This window comes from Delphinus delphis, chromosome 13 (genome assembly GCF_949987515.2).
Source record: "Delphinus delphis chromosome 13, mDelDel1.2, whole genome shotgun sequence".
NCBI classification, from domain to species: domain Eukaryota; kingdom Metazoa; phylum Chordata; class Mammalia; order Artiodactyla; family Delphinidae; genus Delphinus; species Delphinus delphis.
In genome coordinates, this window is record NC_082695.1 from 17,504,194 (window position 1) to 17,525,212 (window position 21,019).

At 47.9% G+C, this 21,019-nt stretch overlaps 1 protein-coding gene and 1 long non-coding RNA gene across 2 annotated transcripts in view; one reads left to right on the forward strand and one right to left on the reverse strand.

The window, feature by feature from the left end:
• Positions 1–28: 28 nt before the first annotated feature.
• Positions 29–21,019, reverse strand: part of MYO1H (myosin IH) — a 45,760-nt gene continuing 24,769 nt past the window's right edge. The window contains exons 16-31 of the mRNA XM_060028228.1: positions 19,079–19,159; positions 17,827–17,932; positions 16,982–17,099; positions 11,802–11,915; positions 9,168–9,244; positions 7,763–7,831; positions 6,247–6,331; positions 5,403–5,562; positions 4,684–4,767; positions 3,813–3,906; positions 3,554–3,609; positions 2,569–2,704; positions 2,130–2,200; positions 1,896–1,993; positions 1,194–1,293; positions 29–140 (exon numbers count right to left, since the gene is read on the reverse strand). Coding sequence (XP_059884211.1) covers positions 117–140; positions 1,194–1,293; positions 1,896–1,993; positions 2,130–2,200; positions 2,569–2,704; positions 3,554–3,609; positions 3,813–3,906; positions 4,684–4,767; positions 5,403–5,562; positions 6,247–6,331; positions 7,763–7,831; positions 9,168–9,244; positions 11,802–11,915; positions 16,982–17,099; positions 17,827–17,932; positions 19,079–19,159 — 1,473 coding nt within the window. The 3' untranslated portion in view covers positions 29–116. The remainder of the gene's footprint in view (positions 141–1,193; positions 1,294–1,895; positions 1,994–2,129; positions 2,201–2,568; positions 2,705–3,553; positions 3,610–3,812; positions 3,907–4,683; positions 4,768–5,402; positions 5,563–6,246; positions 6,332–7,762; positions 7,832–9,167; positions 9,245–11,801; positions 11,916–16,981; positions 17,100–17,826; positions 17,933–19,078; positions 19,160–21,019) is intronic.
• Positions 46–9,665, forward strand: LOC132435954 (uncharacterized). Its single transcript, XR_009521686.1, has 4 exons — positions 46–149; positions 7,800–7,880; positions 8,617–8,696; positions 9,387–9,665. It is a non-coding gene; the product is annotated as an uncharacterized lncRNA (long non-coding RNA).

The following is a 21,019-nucleotide window of genomic DNA, read 5'->3' on the forward strand; positions in this document are numbered from 1 at the left end:
TCCTTTTCCTAGAGCTGCTGGAACCTTTGCTTGAAGGTGTCGCTAACTGGACCAAATTCGAGCTTTCCTCAGTTGCAGCAGAAACGGCGATGGGAGAGATCAGACGTCATCCTCCATCAGGACTTCCTGCGGACCGACACCTGGGGAAGGTACACACTGAGGTTTACAGGTCTCTCCTCTCACTCGGGAGGAGGCAGTGAGCGGTGCAGCCGCCTGCATGGTTGAGGGGGACGTGGACAAGCTGCGAGCAGCCAAGCCCCGTCACCCACACCGTCTCCTGCCCCACCTCCCGTGAGACAAGCCACATCCAGAAATGGGCTCACTGAGGCCTCAGCTTCCGCCTGAGCCAGCCAGGGAGGAATGGGGGTAAGTTTTAAGACAGCATGTAAACTGAAAAGTCACCTTATACTTTACATTAAAAATCATGCTTCAGTATTTTAACTTGTCCCCAAAGGAGTTACCTGTTTTCAGGGGCAATTATGTGTCTTTGTCCACAAAACAATTTCATCGTTAAATGTGTATGAGACAGTCCATGTTAGACCATTTTTTAGTTTGTATATATATACCAAGTATTCATAATTTGCTACAAACCATGTTTTAAAGATTCAGCCCCCTCAGCTTTCAGTTTGTCATTTGCCAGCAGAATTGGATCAGACTTGCTAGCGAGGGCAAAGCCCCGAGCACTCAGGCTTGACCTCTTAAGGTGCGCCTGGTTCCCAAACCTCTCCTCCTCAGTCCTGGGATCCTTGTTTTCCAGAGCCCAGGCCTCACCCCCAGCCAGTTACGTCATGGTGTCGGGGAGCAGGTCGGGGGAGACACACACACTGGTATTTTTCGAAGCTCGTCGGGAGTTTCCCCCGTGGAGACTCACTTGAGAACCACGTGATAGGGCGTGAGGCCTTTGGCATCCAGTAAAGAGGGGCTTTGACATTTAATAGTGTGAAAAGTTTAATGTCAGCTTCCGGTTCACTGACAAATGTGAGTAAACTGTTCTCCTTTTCAGTCTGTGTTTGAATCTGCACCTCTAGTACCCATTCCTTCCTATTTTTCAACGCAGAATCAGGGACAGAGGGAGAAATAAACTAGACTATGATTCTGGTCAATCTACAGGAGGACTGAAATTGGCAGAATCTTAACCTATAGTCTTACTTAAAACTGCTTACACCTCCCCTTCCCCAGACACGGCCACTCACCACTGTTAACTGTCCGTTTTTATCTTTATAGATTTGTTCTTCTGGTCCAGTGTCAAAAACTATTGTGCCTTCTTTTCCAGGACTAATATAAAACTGTAAACTTAAAATACACAGTGATAAATTACTGGCATACTGTATTTTTTCCTTCAGCTGTGGGCCTGCAAAAGAAATTCACCTGTGACGCTTACTAGTTTCGAGATCAAATTCCTGTTTCATTACAGAGTTTTATTGTATATTTGAGTAATCGAAAGAAACCCGTTTCTGCAACTGGGAAAATGGCCACGCCTTCCTGTAGTTATTTTCAAATCGGTTTAGCACAGTTCTTCCACAGGCATCAACAGCAGAGGTGTGGCTGGCACCTGCTCTCGCCCGGGGTGGGTCCCCCTTTCACTGGGTGACAAATTCCCTTAGGACCATAAGCACCTCCTTTGAAAACTAGATGGTGAGACCACTGTTCATTCCCTTTGGTGAATAAGTGATCACTGACTTCATTTCTGTGGAGCCCAAGTCCTAGGGGGTGAGGAGGGAAGAAAGCTGGTGATCGGAGGGGGCAAGGGTACCCCCAACCCCTTGTGGGTAGGCAGTTCTTACTTTGCGGGGAGGGGCAGGCCTGGGAGAAACGATTAACATCTGCATCTTCCTTGATCTGTTAATAGACACTTAACATTGAATGACTTCCTGAGTACAGACGAAACCACCTACCTTTCTTGAACAACATTTACAATGTTCTCCTTCTTAGCCAGCATGACGAGTTTGGTAACTGCCTCAAATATGTGTTCGCACTGTAAGACGGCATCCCCCTGCGGCAGAGAGGAGAGAACACGGCCGGTTCAGTGGTAGCGGCTTCACGGAAGAACATCACTGAGGCTTCACTGGGGGCAGCTAAAGATTTAGGCAGTGTTTCCCTCTGTTAGCAGCCCTGTGGCCGTAGGTTACCTTTTGCCTGTTGCCTTCTGGCGAAACGTGAATGACTAACATTCCGTCGCTGAAGCTGCTGGTAGAGACACCTTAGGACAGATCCAAAGTTAGAGGCCAAGAATTGGACAACTTGACATTAATACAGAAAAAAGGCATGCCTGGGGGGTCCCCAACCCCAGGCTTTTTCCCTCCTAGCTGGGCCAAGTGGGGTGGCCCTGCAATCAGCACCTGTGCTCGGAATAAAAAGCTGGTCCCTGTCAAAGGTGACTAGTGTCCGACCCGGATGCCGGAGTGAGATGCCGTTGGCGTTTGTGCCAGAATAAGAGGCACAGCCCGGGCCGCCCTGGGTTTTGTGGGCATCTTCACTTAGGTCTTTCCGTGAAAGGCTGCTGCATTGCTGGTGTGCCCGGGAGCTGAGTCAACCCAGTGAATTTTCTGAAGGTTGCCTGCTGCTTACCTTTGAGCGCAGGGTACTCTATTTTCTGCTTGATTTTGGCAAGTTCCACCACGTAAGCTGCTTTCTGAGTGAGAATGAGTTGCCTCTGCCGTGTCTTGAAGCCTTTCCTGTCGTATTTAATGACCGGGATACCGTACTGCAAGGAGGTGACCGTCACTACGAGGCGACGCTTGCTTCGCGGGGGAGGGCGGCAGCGTACCGAGTGCCTTGTTACTCGGCCTCTGGAAACGTTGCTTCGAGCACCCGAACGGAGAGGGGCTCAAACAGATCTTGCATAAATGAGTTTTCCCTGAACCCTGGCTCTCTGCCTGAAAGGCTGTGATTCCTGGCTCTGCCTATGACGTTGACCTTCTGAGGTATTCAAGGCCACAGCCACTTGCCTCACGGGGCTGCTCTGAAAGGTCAGCAGAGATGAAGACACTCTGCAGGCGTTAAGAGCCCTGACAGCCAGAGGGTGATCCAACCTAGTCACAGGTTTCTAGTCCCCAGGGACCAAAGTGACCAAGCAGCCACCGGAGCCAGTCACCAGCTGCCGCATGCCAGGCCACAGCCTGTGCCCTTCACACCATCAACCCCTCCGTCCTCCCCATTCACAGAAGGATGGAGGCACCGAAGGCGTAAGTCACCTGCCCAGGATCACACAGCTAAGTTACGAGACCCACGTCGGCGCCCAGGCACACTGCTTCTAATAGGGGATGTTTAACGATTAAGTGTATGCCTGCATTTCGCTTAACTTCATAGAAAGCCAAACACAGTTCCTGGGTGACGGGTGAGGGCCATAAGAACAGCCACAGGTACCTAATAGTCACGTAACTCTGATCCCTACCATTTTAACACCCAGAGCATCACAGCTGAGAGCCCGGCCCACGCACACGCACCCCTGCCTTTTAATAGTGCTTCCAGACCCCCTTCACGTAGAAGACAGACCCTGTTCTCAGACCCCACAGGGGAATCCTGTCTCCGGCAAGGACACACATTTCCTTACCTGGATTTTCTCACTGCTGATGAGCTGAAGCACTTTGGGATTAATGTCTCCTTCATCTAAGGAAGCAACCAGAGCACAGCAAATCACTAAATACCACCCCTGTGCACAGGCCGCTGGCATCTGCTCATTTTCTGTCCCTCTGTGACCAAGAGCTCAGCCTGGGAGCTAGCTGTCAGGAAATGCGGATCAAGCATCTTCCTTTGACTTTTTTTTTTTTTAAATAGGGGAAGTGAGCACATAGATGAAAAAAGGGACTTACCTATTCGGCTGTTGGCAAAGGGTTGATTTAAGCTTTCTGCATAGCCTTCTTTCTTTCCCCTGAATATTTCACTTGTAACCACCTTTTGCTGCATCTGGTAATACATAATTAGAAGTACAAAATGGTGGCCATGAGGCTTTTGGGGACCTAAAGAGGTCCACACTAGTGCTTGCTTTCCTGAATAAGTAAGGCTCCTCAAGGAGCCTTGTCATACTTCTGCATAGGAGTCAGAACACATAGAAGTCAATCACATTTGGCTTTGGCCAAAATGCCTCAAAAATTCTACTGATTAGAGTCTGAAGTTGACACTTAGGCTTGTCTCTGCTTGCACTGACTTCCTGGAAGTGGAATTTTCAGAGTTGAGAGTTTCTTCTAGGTCAGAGATCCCAAACTGCAGCCCGTGGGCCAAATCCAGTAGTTTTTTTGGAGCGCAGCCATGCCATCCATTTACAGGTTGTCTCTGGCAGCTCGTGTGTACCAGGACAGAATAATTTCAACAGAGATGGTGTGGCCGGCAAAGCCTAGAATATTACCCTCTAGCTCTTTACAGAAAAAGTCTGCTGACCAGCAAATGAACATAAAGAGAACTACGCCACCAGCAGAGAAGGGGCCCTGCATGCTTTGCGGTTCAGAGGCCGTCTAGATGATGTTCCCATGGTAACAAAAGAGCGATGCTACTTTGAACAGCTGCCAGTTAACGAGGGCTCTGTGCTAAGTGGTCTACATGCGTTTCATCCTCAAAGCATGTATGAGGCATGAGCCTTGTGTGACCCTTGGCTTACAGGTGAGATGGTGGGTGAGGATTGCTGATAAGGGGCCAGCACCCACCCCTCCAGCATCTTGCCACCTGCCCGCAACGCCACGTCCCTACCAGGGCTTTCCTCTCGGCTGTGATCCCTCGGCAGTACTTCCGGACCAGGTTCCTCATGCACATTTTCCTGAGCAGATTCGATGCCTGCGTGGAGAACACTCTTCTTTTCCACCTGCCTCCTTCACCCGCCCCCGCTTTAGGCTTCAGCCGCCAAAACAGAAGCTTTGAAAGCATAGCTGAATTCAGTTTGAGGTAAAGGACAGCCTTAATATTTTCTAGTCAAAGAAAGCAGCTCATCTTCCAGTCTTGGGCTCACTGTTTGCCGCTGCTAAACTAGTGGTTCCTGATCTTGAATGAGTTTTGAGTCACCTGAGTTGCTAGCCAGGAGGTTCCTAGAGACGCTGATTCATTGGGCCCGGGTTGGGGCCCAGGAATCTTAGTCACCCCCACTCTGCGCTCCAGACACAGAGGGTCCCCAGAGCATCTACTGAGAAACACTGTTCTAGGCAACAGTCCCTAAACCCATCTGTAAATGTTACATCAAGGACAGAAAGCATTCAAGAGTGCTCTGTGTAAACAGACCTCCACGGGCTTTATAATTCTAGAGAGGATATACGAATTGCGAAGAGTTAAATCCCTTGGGCATCACTCTTGCAGGGAAGTGGTTTGTCTGCTGAGGCAGCCCTTTCAAGGCGAGGGGGGCGGCACCAAAAGATATACAAGTTAAGCTCCATCCGTGCCCACGCCATTTGCAACCTGAGTCCTGGAACAGTCCTTACATTTTCCAAGAGGCCAGGAGGCCTCAGCCAGCTGTCGTCCAAGACGTTCTCTGGGACATGATACCGAAGATTCAAGATGTAATTCTTCCGCACGAACACGATGAACTCCTCATTGTCAGGACAGAGGGGCTTGTTGCGATGGATGAATCCCTTTATGAACCTAAGCGGGAGAGAGTTTTGTTAGTTTTCTATTTCTTCACTTCCCATTTCTTCACTGAAACTTGCGTTCTCTCCCCCACTGGTTTGATTTAATGGTGGCCAAAACGGTGGAGATTACTTTGTTCTCCAAGTAGGGCCACAGGCCAAATCTGGCCCAAAGATATGTTCTATTTCACCCACACCATTTTTTGTTTTCTTTTGAGTGACTTGAATTCATTGCCAACAACAACAACAACAAACTGGGAAGTATTACATGAAAGCCAGATTTCCAGCTTTCCTTGAAAAAAAAAGATCTGCCAACACCGGGCTGGCCGCGGTCTGCTAAAGTGGAGTAGTGACTGCCCCTCTTAGGTGGACTGAGCTTTCCAGTTTGCCACAGTCCCTACCCTACCTTATTGCCTTAGCCCAGCTCATGAGACTCGCTGTCCCTGCCTGGCCTCAGAAGGCATTCGACTTTGTGACTTTTGAACTAGGCTAAGAGAAACAACAAACGTTCTGAGTTGCGATCACTGTCAAATTAGGAAGCTCAGAAGAAGGAGAGGGAACAGAATTCCTAAGGGTTGACATCCTGCAGGGAAGATGACTTTTCTGCCCAGAGCCAAAACCTCCAAGTCCATGACCACCCTCTGCAGCACAATAGCACTTAGAGACCTTTCCTCCCTACTGGACCCAACTGAGAACTTACTTTCTTATAATCTGCACAGCCCACTTTCTCCTTTTGGCCTCCTTCCGAGCCAGGGCTCCACGCCAGTGGGCTTCAAGTTTAATGGCTGAAAGAGTTCACTGCTGGCATTAGAAGGTGAGCACAATCACTTAAATACAAAAGCCTTTTCCAGAATTATTCATCCACTCCGCAAACACCTGGATGCCCAGCACCGCACTCCGCTAGCCCTCGAGATGGAAAGTGGGATGAGAGTCATCAGTCTCTACCCGGATGTGCCCAGACGGACAACTGAACCAGAGTGACAGAGGAGGAGAGGGTGCTGGGAAGCATCAAAGGAAGCTCCAAAATTACACAAGGGGCCAGTTTTCTGAGGTCTTTTTGAGCGACCAGAGTGGCACTTGACGGCACAGATTAGTCTTGCCACTGCATTTGCTTTGTCTCACCCCATGCTTAGTTTTAGTTGTCTACGTTAAAAAATGGGGATACATAAATTGGGATACACAAAAATTAGATTTCTGGCTTGTGTCCCAGTTTTTAAATGCTTTTCAGATTGTTTTTCCAGTTAATTCAGATATTCAAAATGCTTTTCTTTTATTCCTCATGGCCACATTGTTACAAAAACAAACAACTGGAAACAACCCAAATGTCCATCAACGGAACAGCTCAATTGCGGTACGCTCATATAGCACACAGGGGTCAGCAAACTGCGGCCCTCGGGCTGGCCACCTGTGTCTGTAAGTAAAGTTATTGCAACAGAAATGTCGCAGAAGAAAAATACAAACAGCATAATTTTATGGAGTTCAAAACATTCCAGCCTACAAGTATATTATTTAGTGATGCATCCATAGATGATAAAATTATTAAAAAAAAAACAAGGAAATAAGGGAAAGTTCAGAAGAATAGTGTGTGTGTTGTGGGGGGATGCGGAGAAGTGATTGAGGAGGGACAAAGTGCAGGGGCTCCAAGTGCACTCATGGTGTTAGTTAATAAAAATAATAAAATTATTTTTTATTAATAAAAAATTATTCTTTAACATGCATGGACTTCCCTGGTGGCACAGTGGTTAAGAATCCACCTGCCAGTGGAAGGGACATGGGTTTGAGCCCTGGTCCAGGAAGATCCCACGTGCCACAGAGCAACTAAGCCCGTGCGCCATAACTACTGAGCCTGCGCTCTAGAGCCCACGAGCCACAACTACTGAAGCCCGCATGCCTAGAGCCTGTGCTCTGCAACAAGAGAAGCCACCGCAATGAGAAGCCCGCGCACTGCAATGAAGACCCAACTCAGCCAAAAATAAATTAAAAAAAAAAACATGCACATGTTGTGGATCAAATAAAACATGTCTGTGTAACAAGTATAGGCTACATTGTTGAGTAAAAATGAGGCCCCAGAACCAGACCCCAAGAATGCCCGACACCAAGGTTTCAAGGCCAGGCAGGCGAAAAGGATGCTCAAAGGAACCTGTGCGTCTAGGTGCCATGTGGATGAGAGGGAAACTTGTCCATGGCAAACCTGAGAGGTCCTGTTCAGTTCTTACCTGCTTGTCTTTTTCTCACGTATGCTCTCCTTTCCAGGCAGCCTTTGTACATGGCTTGGATTCTCGCAACTTAAAAGAAAACAAAACTTGGTGAAATGGCTTTCAGTTGTGCAGCTTGGTAGGTGTGACCTTCGGAGGAGGTGTCGGCTGTGGCCCTAGGGGCACACAGGGTAGAGGTGACAGGAAGCCACGGGATATGACGGGATAGAAACGAGAGTGGGCGGGTTACGTTCAGCCTGAGTGCCAGAGCTGGCCAGTAACTGGGGCTCCCTTTCTTCCTCTTGCCTTCCCCCAGCTAAGGAACAGAACCACCATCTGGAGGGCTTGCTGGCCCCTGGTTCTAGGCATTGTATTTCATCCTCCCACCCAACCCTGCAAGGCAGGCAGGCAGGCATCAGCACATTTGACAAAGCAGATCACAGACCCAGCCGGTGAAGACCCTTGCCAGGTGCGAGGCAACCACGCGGCTATGAAGCAGGAGTGTGAACCCAGGGCTGTGGAACCACACACATGCCGTGTAGCTTCTCCATTCACTGTGTGCCCCCTGCACCCAGTGACTGGGGTCCCCCCACAGACCAGGCTCCTCGAGGGTCCCGCACACCAGCAGCATCACATCCCCTGGGAGCTGGGTAGAAATGTTAACCCAGGCCCCCGCATTCAGCACCTGCCCATGAACCTGATCCTGGGTGATCAGTGCCCGCTGCCGGAGGGGTCAAAAACAGACCACCAACAACAGTGGTTACGAGCCCAGGCCCTGAAGCCAGACAGACACACACTCAAACCCCCGCTCTGCTGCTGTTGGGCCTCAACTTCCCCACATGTAAAGTGGACATAATAATACCACTCGTCCACAGGTTTGTTCCGAGAATACAATGAGATCATGAATACAGCAAGCACTGAGATTACTCGAGCACAGCTGGGCTCAGCAGGCCAGGTGAGATCTCAGAGGGGAAGCCCCTACCCCCTGGTCGTTTTGATTTGTGATTTTTTGCATTTTCCTCCCGTCTAAGTTTTCTTATTTACCATTCACAACAAACACCCTGGCTGTGGGCTTTGCAGCTACACCTTCCGACATCAGACACATACAAATGAAGTTTAAAAAAAACCCTTCATTTAAGGGGGATGGACTCCATGGGTTTAGGTCCTGGTGTGGCACGACAAAGTTGGATCCAAACTAAAAATGAGGCAGAACTGCAGTGTTTAAGTTTCCAGGTGCATCCGTGACAGCCCTCCAAACATAAGGGATAAATTCACCTGTATCTCATAATCCTGTTGCCTTGTTCTGGGTTTCCAAAGCCAGTGCTTCTAACATTATATCAAACACTCATGTTTAAGATGTTTCCCAAGCTAAGCTTGTTCATATCACATTCTGTTAAAATCAGGGCAGGAAAAAAAAAAACCATACCTAATTGATGTTTACTAAATTCAAAGGCATCTTCAGTAGCAAACAGAGTTCTGGGGAAGCGAATGAATATTTTGGATCTAGAAATGAAAAAAATGTTTTCATTATTAACTGGTCGTCACCGTCTGTAGTGGATTCAATAGTGTCCTCCCCCCACCCCCAAAGTCACATCCACTTAGATCCTCAGAATGTGATTCTTATTTGGAAATACGGTCTTTGCAGATGTCATCAAGGTAAAGATTGAGATAAAATCACACTAAATCCAATGAGAGTGTTCTTATAAGAGAGAGGGAAAGACGCACAGACGCAGGGGAGAAGGCCGTGTGAAGACAGAGGCCGAGATTGGAGTGATGCCACAAGCCAAGGAATGTCAGCCACTGGAAGCCGGAAGCAGCAAAGAAGGATCCTCCCAGAGAGACGTCAGAGGGAGCACGGCCCCGCCAACACCTGGATTTTGGCCTTCTGGCCTCCAGAAATGTGAGAAAATAAATTTCTGTTGTTTAAAGCCAACCAGTCTGTAGGTAATTCATTATGCAGCGCTAGGAAGTTAATTCACCTTCCTAACCCAAAGTGACTTCCCTGGGCTTTAAAAAGTGATGACAGAGAATATGGGTCTAAGTTTAGGAGAAGATCCCATCAGCCAGCAAAGGTAAATTATAAATATCGAGCTCCTATTGCCTGCCCTCAAGCCCCCCGGCCACCCACGCTTTGAGGGAAACTTCCCAGGCCAGCCACTGGGGACAGCAGAGCATCGTGCCACGTGAACCCATCAGAGGTTTTATACCGGGGGCAGATAACACCTCTGACCTCCATGACCCACCTCCCACTGGATGTGCTAAGCCCTATTCCTGAGAAATCTGGCTTGGAAAAGTAACTGCTCCTTGGAGCAGGGCCCAGAATAGAAGAATAAAGGATGGAACGGGGCCAGGGTGGTCATAGAGGGCCATGTACAAGTTGGCAGGGAAAGCCCACTGACAGATTCAAAGGCAGCGATCCCTGACGCTGGAATCTCTGCGGCCTGGGAGTAGATCCCCTTCATGTGTGGGCCCTGTGCTTTGCAATCAAATGAACGCTGACCAAAACGTCTAAGAGAACAGATGAAAATTATCCTGGTTCACCCCACTGAGTCCTGCCTTGATGCTTTCAATGTGTACGCAAAGTCCTGCTCACGGACGACAGCTCTACAGTAATGATACCTGGAGTTCTAGAACACCACTTTCTGGGAGATGCTAGAGGAGCTTTCTCATCGCAGAAGTCCAAATATCCCCTCCGAGAAGTCATGCATACATTTTGAACAATGAAAGAATGTAGGCACAGAGAGATTAGGGGATTCGCGCTGACACCCTCCTCATTTTGTGCACAAAGGAGCTCATCCCAGTCTCCAGTGCAGGTTTAGAACCCGGGGCTCCTTTATACTTAATCCCCTCCAACAGGCAACTATGTAGCCTTTCTAACCACTTAGCGCTTGTGATACGGTGCTTTATAATAAGAAATACGTATTTGGTCTCTGTCCCGTTCCAGTGTCACAGCTCCCAAAACCCTTGTAATTTCCTAAGTGATTAGAGCAATGGGGCATCTTTCACTATGATCTATCTTTTGGTTTTTGTTCCTGAAATAGCTTCAAAGTGATAAAGGGGAAATGGGTGTCTTTTTAAAAATTCTTTTCCATTATGGTTTATTATAGGATATGGAATATAGTTCCCTGTGCTATACGGTAGGACCATGTTGTTTATATTTATAGTAGTTTGTATCTGCTAATCCCAAATTCCCAATTTATCCCTCCCCACCCCCTTTCTCCGGGTGTCTTTTATTATTTATAACAAACCCCTTTCAACCGCACCACACCTGAGTTTATGCTAACAGCTGATGTTTGGAAAGCCCCTAGATAACCTAAGGATGGGAACTGGTTGCTAGGGAAACCAACCTTGAGATTAGAGGGTTGGAACTTTCAGCCCCACTCCTGGGCGTGAGGTTGAATGAATGACCACTGGCCAATGAATTTATCAATCATGCCTATGCCTCTATAAAACCCCCAAAAGGCATGATTTGGAGATCTTCTGGGTGCACGTGGAGAGAGCATGGGACGTCCGCACCCCCTCCCACACACCTTGCCCTGTCTATCTCTTCTATTGGGCTGTTCCCAAGTTATATCCTTTTGTAATAAACTGGTAATCCAGGAAGTAAAGTATTTTCCTGATTCTTTGAGCTACTCTAGAAAAATTAATCAAACCCAAGGAGGGGGTCATGGGGACCTCCAATTTATAGCTGATTGGTCAGAAACACAGGTGACAAACGGGACTTGTGATTGGTCTCTGAAGGGAGGATGGACAGTCTTGGGAGACTGAGCCCTTAAGCCGCGGGATCTGACACCATCTCCAGGTAGACTGTCAGAAGTGAGTTTAATTGTAGGACACCCAGCCGGTGTTAGAAGTGTGATGGAGTGTTCTGAGTGTGAGGGAAGCGTTGAGAGTAGAGACACACAGGAGAGTTTTTTCTTTACAGAGATGCATTTAAATTGAGTGAATCCAAGTATCTGCTTAGAAATCTACGTAAACTCCTGAAGAATGGATCTCCAGGCTCAAGATGGATACAGATCGATTAGGAAAACATTTTGACCGCGACTTCCGGGACACTCACCTCCCTAACTTGTACTCCTCGGGTTTGTAGCCAATGTACTTGATCAGCCGCTCTACGCCCTCTGCTGGAGGCCCGTGCCAGTGCGGCCAGGTGTCTGGGCACAAGGACTTGTACCTAGGGAGGGGAGAGGCATGTTTAGGAAGCCGCAGACCTTACACTAACTAGCTCCCCTAGAGGTCAGCTTCACTCCGCTGGGCACGCCAGCCACTCAGAGTAATAGAGTAGACTCATCACACCCACTTCCTAGAATTCAACGATATATACTCAGCAATAAAGAAGAGGAACTGTTTCAACAGGGTGGGAGGTTTGGCCTGTCTTCATAGAACAATGACCTCATCAGACACTCTACCCAAGAAACTCAATTCTGCTCCTAGGTGTATACGCAAGAGACATGAAAACATGTCCGCACAGAAGCTTATAGGTGAATATTCGGAGCATCATTATTTATAATTGACGAAAGGTGGAAACAACCCAAATGTCCATCAGCAGACAAAGGAATGTATAAACAAGTATGGTCCAGCACGGGAAGAAAAGGTATCATGCTTGATAAGGGACGAGGGATTTTTCAAGGGTAATTTTGGACCCAAGGTTGACTTAAGAACCTGATTTCAGTATAAAATGCAACTCCCTTCTAATATGTGGTCACGATAAAGATAACCATGATGTCTGTAATATGATGAAAAAAGTGAATGCAGGATTCAGAAGTGCCTGTGGACTGAGGCTAGAAGTGATACAACTGGAGCCACTGGACTAGAACCGCACTGCTTGGGCTGGAGCCCAGCTCAGGAGCTGGACAAGTCGCTTCACCTCCTCACTTTGCAGCACAAACAATGAATGACAGGACCTTCCCTGTGGGATCGTCACAAGGTTGAAATGAGATACCCCATGGAAAGTATTTGGCACAGTCTGAGACTTCAAAACATGTTAGCTATGGTATTCCTGTTACGCTTCCTTCCCTTAATATCATTATATGGTTTGTGTTACTTTAAAATCAAATGTCAAACCGTTAAGAACATGTTTATTTTCCTGGAATTATACTTTGTGAGAAAATCCATTAAGGACATTGCAATGAACTGAATGTTTGTGCCCTCCCACCCCCAAGTTCATATGTTGAAGAATCCTAACCCCCGATATGATGGTATTAGGAGATGGGGCCTTTGGGAGGTGATTAGGTCAGGAGGGTGGATCCCTCATCCTTGGGATTTGTTCCCTTATAAAAGATACCCCAGAGAGCTCCCTTGCCCTCTTTCCACCACGTAAGGATGTGATGAGAAGAGAGCAGGGTGCAATCCGGAAGAGGGCTCTCACCAGAACCTGACCGTGCTTGGCCCCCTGATCTTGGATTTCTAGCCTCCAGAACTGTGAGAAATAAACTTCCGTTGTTTATAAGGCACCCAGTTTATGGTACTTTGTCATAGCAGCCTGAACTAAGACAGGCATTGAGTGTCACATGTTCTTCCCTGATTACTTCCCTCTGTTACTGCCACACACAAAGGTACAGACACATGCCAACCCCAGGGAACGCAGAGCAACGCCAGGCCCTGCTCCCTCCTGTCTGGTCAGGCCCATCACTAGCACACACCATCCAAGCTGTCTAAACATGGGCTAGACAGACACAGAGGAGATGGGGAGATGCTTGAAATGCCTGCAGGGTAGAGGGACTCATAACTTCTGTCCTTTTTAACTCTGAGATGCAGTCGCTCCCTGATCAAGGGAGCAGTGCCAGGGAGGGTGCGCACATTCGGACACATCTCCAGCCCACTCCCACGGGCCTCTCCTGCCTTCCCCTGGGCCACTGTCCTGCAACAATGCCAGCCTCCTAGCTGGTCCTCAAGCTGCCCAGTTCCCACCTCCAGGCTCTCCTGCCCAGACAGCTGCCTCCAAATATCCTCATGGCTCACTTCCTTACCTGGAGAGGCCCTCCTGGACCACGTTTTCCCCAACCCAGATTCATTTTCCTTCCATGAATGTACGCCCCACCTGACCTCCTATATCTCCTTGTTATCGCCAGTAGAAAGGGCACTCCATATGGGCAGGGGTGGGGTCTGTCTTGTTCACTGCTTTACCCCAGCACCTTGGAAAGTGCTGGTACAAAGCAGGGGCTCACTAGTATTTCTAGAAAGAATAAACAAGCCCGACAGCAGCAAAGTAGGAAAAAACGCAGGAAGACTGGAACGGCAGATGCCTGTGTGTTTTGGGGCCGGGGTGGCCAGTGGCTGCTGCCTCCGTCTTCACTAGACTTCAGATTCAGAAAAACGGATGAGATAAGGGTGAATGACAAGTCGCTGATGAACAAAACTGGTATGTCAAGGAGGTTCCCCCCACCTAACCCTAACCCACCACACACACACACACACACACACAAAAAAAGACCGGCAGATCCTCAAACAAACACTGAGTTATCATCTGACCCAGTAATCTACTCCTAGGTATGTGCCCAAAGAAATGAAAGCATATGATCACACTAAAACTTGTACTTGAGTGTTCCCAGCAGCATTATTCAGAATAGCCAAATAATGGAAACAACCCAAATGCCCATCAACAGAGGAATGGATAAATAAAATGTTGTCTGTCCACACAATTGAGTATCATTCATCCATAAAAAGGAATGAAGTGCTGACATATGCTATAACATAGATGAACATTAAAAGCATCATGCTGGGCTTCCCTGGTGGCGCAGTGGTTGAGAGTCCGCCTGCTGATGCAGGGGACGCGGGTTCGTGCCCCGGTCCGGGAAGATCCCACGTGCCGCGGAGCGGCTGAGCCCGTGAGCCATGGCCGCTGAGCCTGCGCGTCCGGAGCTTGTGCTCCGCAACGGGAGAGGCCATGACAGTGAGAGGCCCGCGTACCGCACACACACACAAAAAGCATCATGCTAAGGGAAAGAAGCCAGACACTAAAGTCCATATATGATACGACCACACTTGTATGAAGTGTTCAGAATAGGGAAATCTATAAAGACAGAAAGTAGAGAGTGGTGGTAGCTTAGGGCTGGGGCAGGGTGGTAAGGAGTTAGGGCATTTATAGCTAAAGGGTATGAGGTTTCTTTTGGAGGGCGTGAAAGTGTTCTCAAATGGACTGTGCTTGCATAGATCTGTGAATACCAGAAACCACTGATGCTTTAAGTGGGTGAATTGTACAGTCGATGAATTATATCTCAATGAAGCCGTTTAGGAAAAGAAAACCACGGCTATCCACTGGCAATGTGGTCCCCAAATGGTGACAGATGAAAGAACAAAGGAGAGAGGACAAAAAGGAGAGTGGGGTGACAGCCAGCCTCTGACACTAGGCTGCTCGAGGGTCCCACGTTTCCTTCCTACCTGCCTTCCAGACGGGGCTCCAGGGGGACACCTGTGATGGTGTTTTATCTGTGAGGGTTGGGACGGAGATGCTTACCCAAATATACCTATAGCGTAGAGCAAAGCCGGGCAGAGATTTCCAAGGCTGGGGTCCCGGGCCCCACTGAGCCTTCCAAGGTAGTATTTGGGGTGGAGTTGTCTGTAACTCTTTTCACTGTTTCTAAAACCCAGAGACACTTACACTGTTTCTCAAGATAGAACCGCACAGGTCAATACAATCCTCAGTGTATTTAGCTGAAATTGTATCAACTCAAAAGGTTCGTGCTGATGACACTCATCAGAGGTTTAGATCGGCAGGTAAATCATTAAAAAACAACAGTGAGAAAAGAGATGGTTACTTAATAAATGCATATAAACAGATATTAATTATCAAGACACGAGGCTCAAGGGAGAAAAGTAAGCAAGATCCGTGGGTAGAGAAAAATCTGAGATTAAATGAGGGGCTGAAAATAAGAGCACCAAAAGAAGTTTCAGAGCACAGGATCTAGACGTAAATTGCAAAATGCGAGGAATTGGATTGAAAATGTAACCTCACGCGTGTGCTTTTTATAATTATGAAGTTGTACTTCAAAAGAAGCCTAATATTCACAAATGAACCTATCTACAAAACAGAAATAGGGCTTCCCTAGTGGCGCAGTGGTTGGGAGTCCGCCTGCCGATGCGGGGGACGCGGGTTCGTGCCCCGGTCCAGGAGGATCCCACATGCCGCGGAGCGGCTGGGCCCGTGAGCCATGGCCACTGGGCCTGCGCATCCAGAGCCTGTGCTCCGCGGCGGGAGAGGCCCCAACAGTGAGGGGCCCGCGTACCGCGAAAAAAAAACCAAACAGAAATAGACTCACAGACATCGAGATCAGACTTGTGGTTGCCAAGGGCGAGAAGAGGAGGGAAAGGGATGGACTGGGAGTTTAGGGTTAACAGATGCAAACTATGACATTTAGAATGGATAAACAACAAGGTTCTACCGTAGAGCACAGGGAACTAGATCCAATCTCCTGGGATAAACCACAGTGAAAAAGAATATTAAAAAAAGAATGTATATATGTGTATAGCCGAGTCACTTTTCTATACAGCAGAGACTGGCACAACATTGTCAATCAACTATACTTCAACTTAAAAAAATTTTAAAAATAAGTCTAATATTAAGTTAAAATATGAAATTACTGATATTCAACCATGCTGACCCACAAAAAGAACCATTTTATTATGCTTCTCTTGCGAGTGTGAATGTGTTCTTTTCTTGGTAGCACGAACGACATGCAGCCCAACTGCACGCACAAGCGATTTGGGCCATAGTAATAGTGGTGGCGGATGTATGATTAAATCCTTACAAACCCCTCGAGAGCAATTTAATCCCCGTGTTACACATGAGGAATTAGGTCTCAGTTGGAAGAGAAAGAATGGGGATTCCCACCCAAGAATCTGTGGCTCCAACGCCCATGTTATCACCACTACACCTGTGTCTCTGGACAGCCCACACGGCCAAGGGGATTGCTCCCAGACTGACGGCGCTAAAACCAGCACCCATGGTCGCCATGGGAAGGGTCTTCCCCAGCCAAGTACAGACCCCAAGGGTGCATGTCCCACGTCTGCCCCCTGGGGGCAAGTCTGTGCATCGCGTCTCGTACTTCCTAGATTCCAAGAACTTAGGGGCTTAGCGAAATGAAGAGAAGGTGGCAAACTAAGCTTCCTATTCTCTGAAATGTCAGTGTTCATCACTGTCACCGCTACAGCAGTTAAGAAGCAAATGGAGTTCCCTCGGGGATGGCCTTTTATTCATCGCCACACACTTCACTGGCTTCAGATCAACAAGACAAACTTTACCTTTGCAAGAAATGCTCGTATTTCCGTCGGTACGCAAAGCCAGCCCGTCTCACCCGCAGGTGCTCCATCAGCCCCAGGTACTTGATCTGATGCCTTATGAGGAAGACATCGAACTTGCCTTTGGAAACACAGAAGGAAGAGTGATGGTGAAGGACCCTGTGGCTCTGTTTCAATCAAGGCAGACCAGAGGCTGCAAGCTGACGATATGTGGGCTGGGTCTGGCCACGAGGCATGTTTTGTTAGGTCCTAATTGTGTTTCTCTTAATGGGGGAATTTTACAGGAAAGTCTGAATTTCTGGTTTCTCTTGAAAATCCATGAGATCTGGCCATTCTGGGCCTAGAGCCCCACATGGCAACAAATGGCCCTAAGGAAGGAGGACTGCCCCTTTAGACAGGGTGTGCCCTGTCCAGCTGGCCACAGTCCCCTCCGTCCCCTATTGCATTACAGCTGGTCTGCTTCACTCATTCGCTCTTCCTGCCTGGATTCTATAAGCCTTTGACTGTACAGCTTTGTTATGAGACCAGGGCACAAGCTTAGAAAATACCCAAGTCATAGACCATTTTGGAAGATTCTTCACTGGCTGGAGAGAAGCAGTGTTGCTTCCCCTCACGTCTGAGGTCTGCTTGGCTCAGCTGTGTTAGTCCTGCAACTGGCCACGCTCTGAGCAAAGCTCACACAGGACCGTGAAAGGAACCCTCCTCCTTATTCATTTGCCTTCTATTATTTAATACAGAGAACAAGCAGCAGGCCCGTGGTGGTTTTTAGGACTTGCCCCACTGTCGTCTCGGTTTTCCGCCCAGCCTCATTTCCCTGAGCTCAGCGTTCTGAACAATTCACAACTCACTGGGTTCTTTACTCTCGTTGGGCTTGATGCAACGGATGTACGAAGGTTCCTTAGAGATGAGAATTTCCAGAAGGCTGCTCAGACTGTTTTTAAACTGAGTCCCCACCTGCAGGGAGAGAGAGAATGAGCTAAACAGACACTGTTGCTCCCCATGTATACAGAGAAGACTGGTTAAATCACAAGACTGGCCCTTTAGACCCAAACACTCGACAGACTGTTTTGCTTGTTACCTGTCACAAACGGTTTTGTCCATTAAGAGAAGGCTTTGAATGTCCTGGCCTGAGAAGCCCAAGCTCAGTCTGGTCAAGTGGAGGCTGGACAAGCATCTTTCCAGGATGCTTCCCTCACTTGGCGAATACAAAGTGAGCACCTCGTAGGAGCCAGCATTGCCGCTGAGCCAGTCACCCTCCACCACCTTCTTGTTTCCTTGTTACCAAGCTTCCTCTATGACACTCGCACTACTGTAATTTCTTTCTTTATTTGATGATACAGTAAGTCCCCTACATATGAACAAATTCCGTTCTGAGAGCACATTAAGTCCAATTTGTTCATAAGTCCAACAAAGTTAGCCTAGGTACTGAACTAACACAATCGGCTACATAGTACCATACTGTAATAGGTTTATAATACTTTTCACACAAATAGTGAATTAAAAACAAACAAAAAATAAGAAAACCTTTTTAATCTTACAGTATAGCACCTTGAAAAGTACAGTAGTATAGTACCACAGCTGGCATACAGGGGCTGGCATGGAGTGAACAGGCAAGAAGAGTTACTGACTGGAGGAGGGAGAGGAGGTGGGAGACGGTAGAGCTGAAGGACCGTCAGCAATGGGAGATGGAGGGCGAGCTGCCATTTCACTCACGCCTGACGTTGCTGGCACGCACGTCTGCATCTTTGCAAGTTCGCAACTTGAAGGTTTGTGTGTAGGGGACTTACTGTATCTTCCTATACCATCTCCCACTAGACTGTAAACCCCACGAGGGCAGGAACACTGTCTGTTCCGTTATTGGTAGATACCCCTGTGCCCAGCACAGTGTCTGACACACAGTAGGTGCTCAATGAATGTCTGCAAATGAACACACTGGTTCTAACCCTGGAAAATATATATTTAGTAGAACATTTAGAGAGTGATACTTCCAAACAAAGGAGAGGACAGCTTAAAAAGCATAGGTAACTAAAGCACTTGCACCCTCTGGGTGATTTTTGCTACCTTTCCAATTTTGCACAGGCATTTCCCCCTGCCACTCACTGTTGGTGGCCTTCTCCGGTTTTCTAACTCGGCCACCCGGAAGCATTCCTTCAGGATTCTGTTTTTGGACCTGCACAGCACCTGTAGGTAAAGAGAAATGAGTACCACATTTGCTGCTTCAGAAATCATTAAGGGTCTTCAGGAAAGTTCACAGAAGTGTGCACAGTGGACCAGAGCCATCTGCCTTGGGAGCACTTGAAGAAGAAGAGGGGAATAAACACAATCATAGGGGCTTCCCTGGTGGCTCAGTGGTTGAGAGCCCGCCTGCTGATGCAGGGGACACGGGTTTGTGCCCCAGTCCAGGAGGATCCCACATGCCGCGGAGCGGCTGGGCCCGTGAGCCATGGCCGCTGAGCCTGCGCGTCCGGAACCTGTGCTTCGCAACGGGAGAGGCCACAACAGTGAGAGGCCCGCGTACCACACACACACACAAAAAAAACACAATCATAGGGACTTCCCTGGTGGTACAGTGATTAAGAAGCCACCTGCCAATGCAGGGGACACGGGTTCCAGCCCTGGTCCAGGAAGATCCCACATGCCGCGGAGCAACTAAGCCCGTGCGCCACAACTACTGAGTCTGCGCTCTAGAGCCCGTGCGCCACAACTACTAAGCCCGCGTGCCACGACTACTGAAGCCTGCGCGCTTAGAGCCCGTGCTCCGCAACAAGGGAAGCCACCGCAATGAGAAGCCCGTGCACCACACGAAGACGCAACGCAACCAAAAAAAATTAATTAATTTTTTAAAAAACCACAATCGTATGTAGAAGAAAATGTTCAAATACCGACCGTCCCCGACTTACGATGGTTTGACTTTACAGTGGGGTGAAAGTGATGAACATTCAATAGAAACCATACTTTGAATTTTGTTTTTCTAACTTTTCCTGGGCTTACAACACTCTCATGATGCTGGGCAGCCCAGCAAGCCACGGCTCCCAGTCAGCCATGCGATCACGTGGGTGAACCACCAATATACTCAAAACCATTCTGTTTTTCACTTTCAGTACAGTATTCAATCAATAACATGAGAGATTCAATAATTTATTATAGAATAGGCTTTGTATTAGGTGATGTGGCCCAACTGTAGGCTAATGTAACCATTCTGAGCACCTTTAAGATGGGCTAGGCTAAGCTCCGATGTTCAGTAGTTAGGTGTAGTCAAGGCATTTTCAAATTATGATATTTTCAGTATATGATGGGTTTATCAGGATGTAACCCATGTAAGTTGAGGAAGATCTGTACAATATCCAGTGCTCTGTCTACTTGGTGAGGCCATCTGATTATTTTTCCTTGGACATGATAAAGCAATAATTATTTCCAGTCCAGCTAGTCTGCTACAGAACACACCAGCTCTTTAAGAATGATCTCCAAGATACGGTGTTAAGTGAAAAAATAGCAAGATGCAGGACCACATGCGTAGTGTGTATGAAGAGAAAAGAAAAAGGGCGACACACACACACACACACACACACATGTCGTGGTCTGTACCATCCCTGGGAGGATACACAATAAACTGGTTAGAACAGCTGGCTCTCAGGAGAGGGACTTGTTGACATGGGTCCAAGGACATCAGCTTTGGTATGTCTGATTTTTCCTTCTGTGCATACCTTTTCAAAAATTTTAATTGGACACACACACAAATTTTTTTTCCTTATAGCCATACGATGGAGGATGATTCAGCCTTAAAAAGGAAGGAAATTCTGACACATGCAACAACACGGATGAAGCTTGACAACATGATGCTAAGTGAAACAAGCCAGATACAAAAGACATATACTGTGTAATTTTACTTATATAAGTACCTAGAGTAGCCAAATTCATATACAAGGTAGAATAGTGGTTGCCAAGGGCTGGAGGGGAGGGGGAATAAGGGAGTTAGTGGTTAATGGGTACAGAGTTCCAGATTTGCAAGATGAAAAGAGTTCTGGAGGTGGATTGCACAAC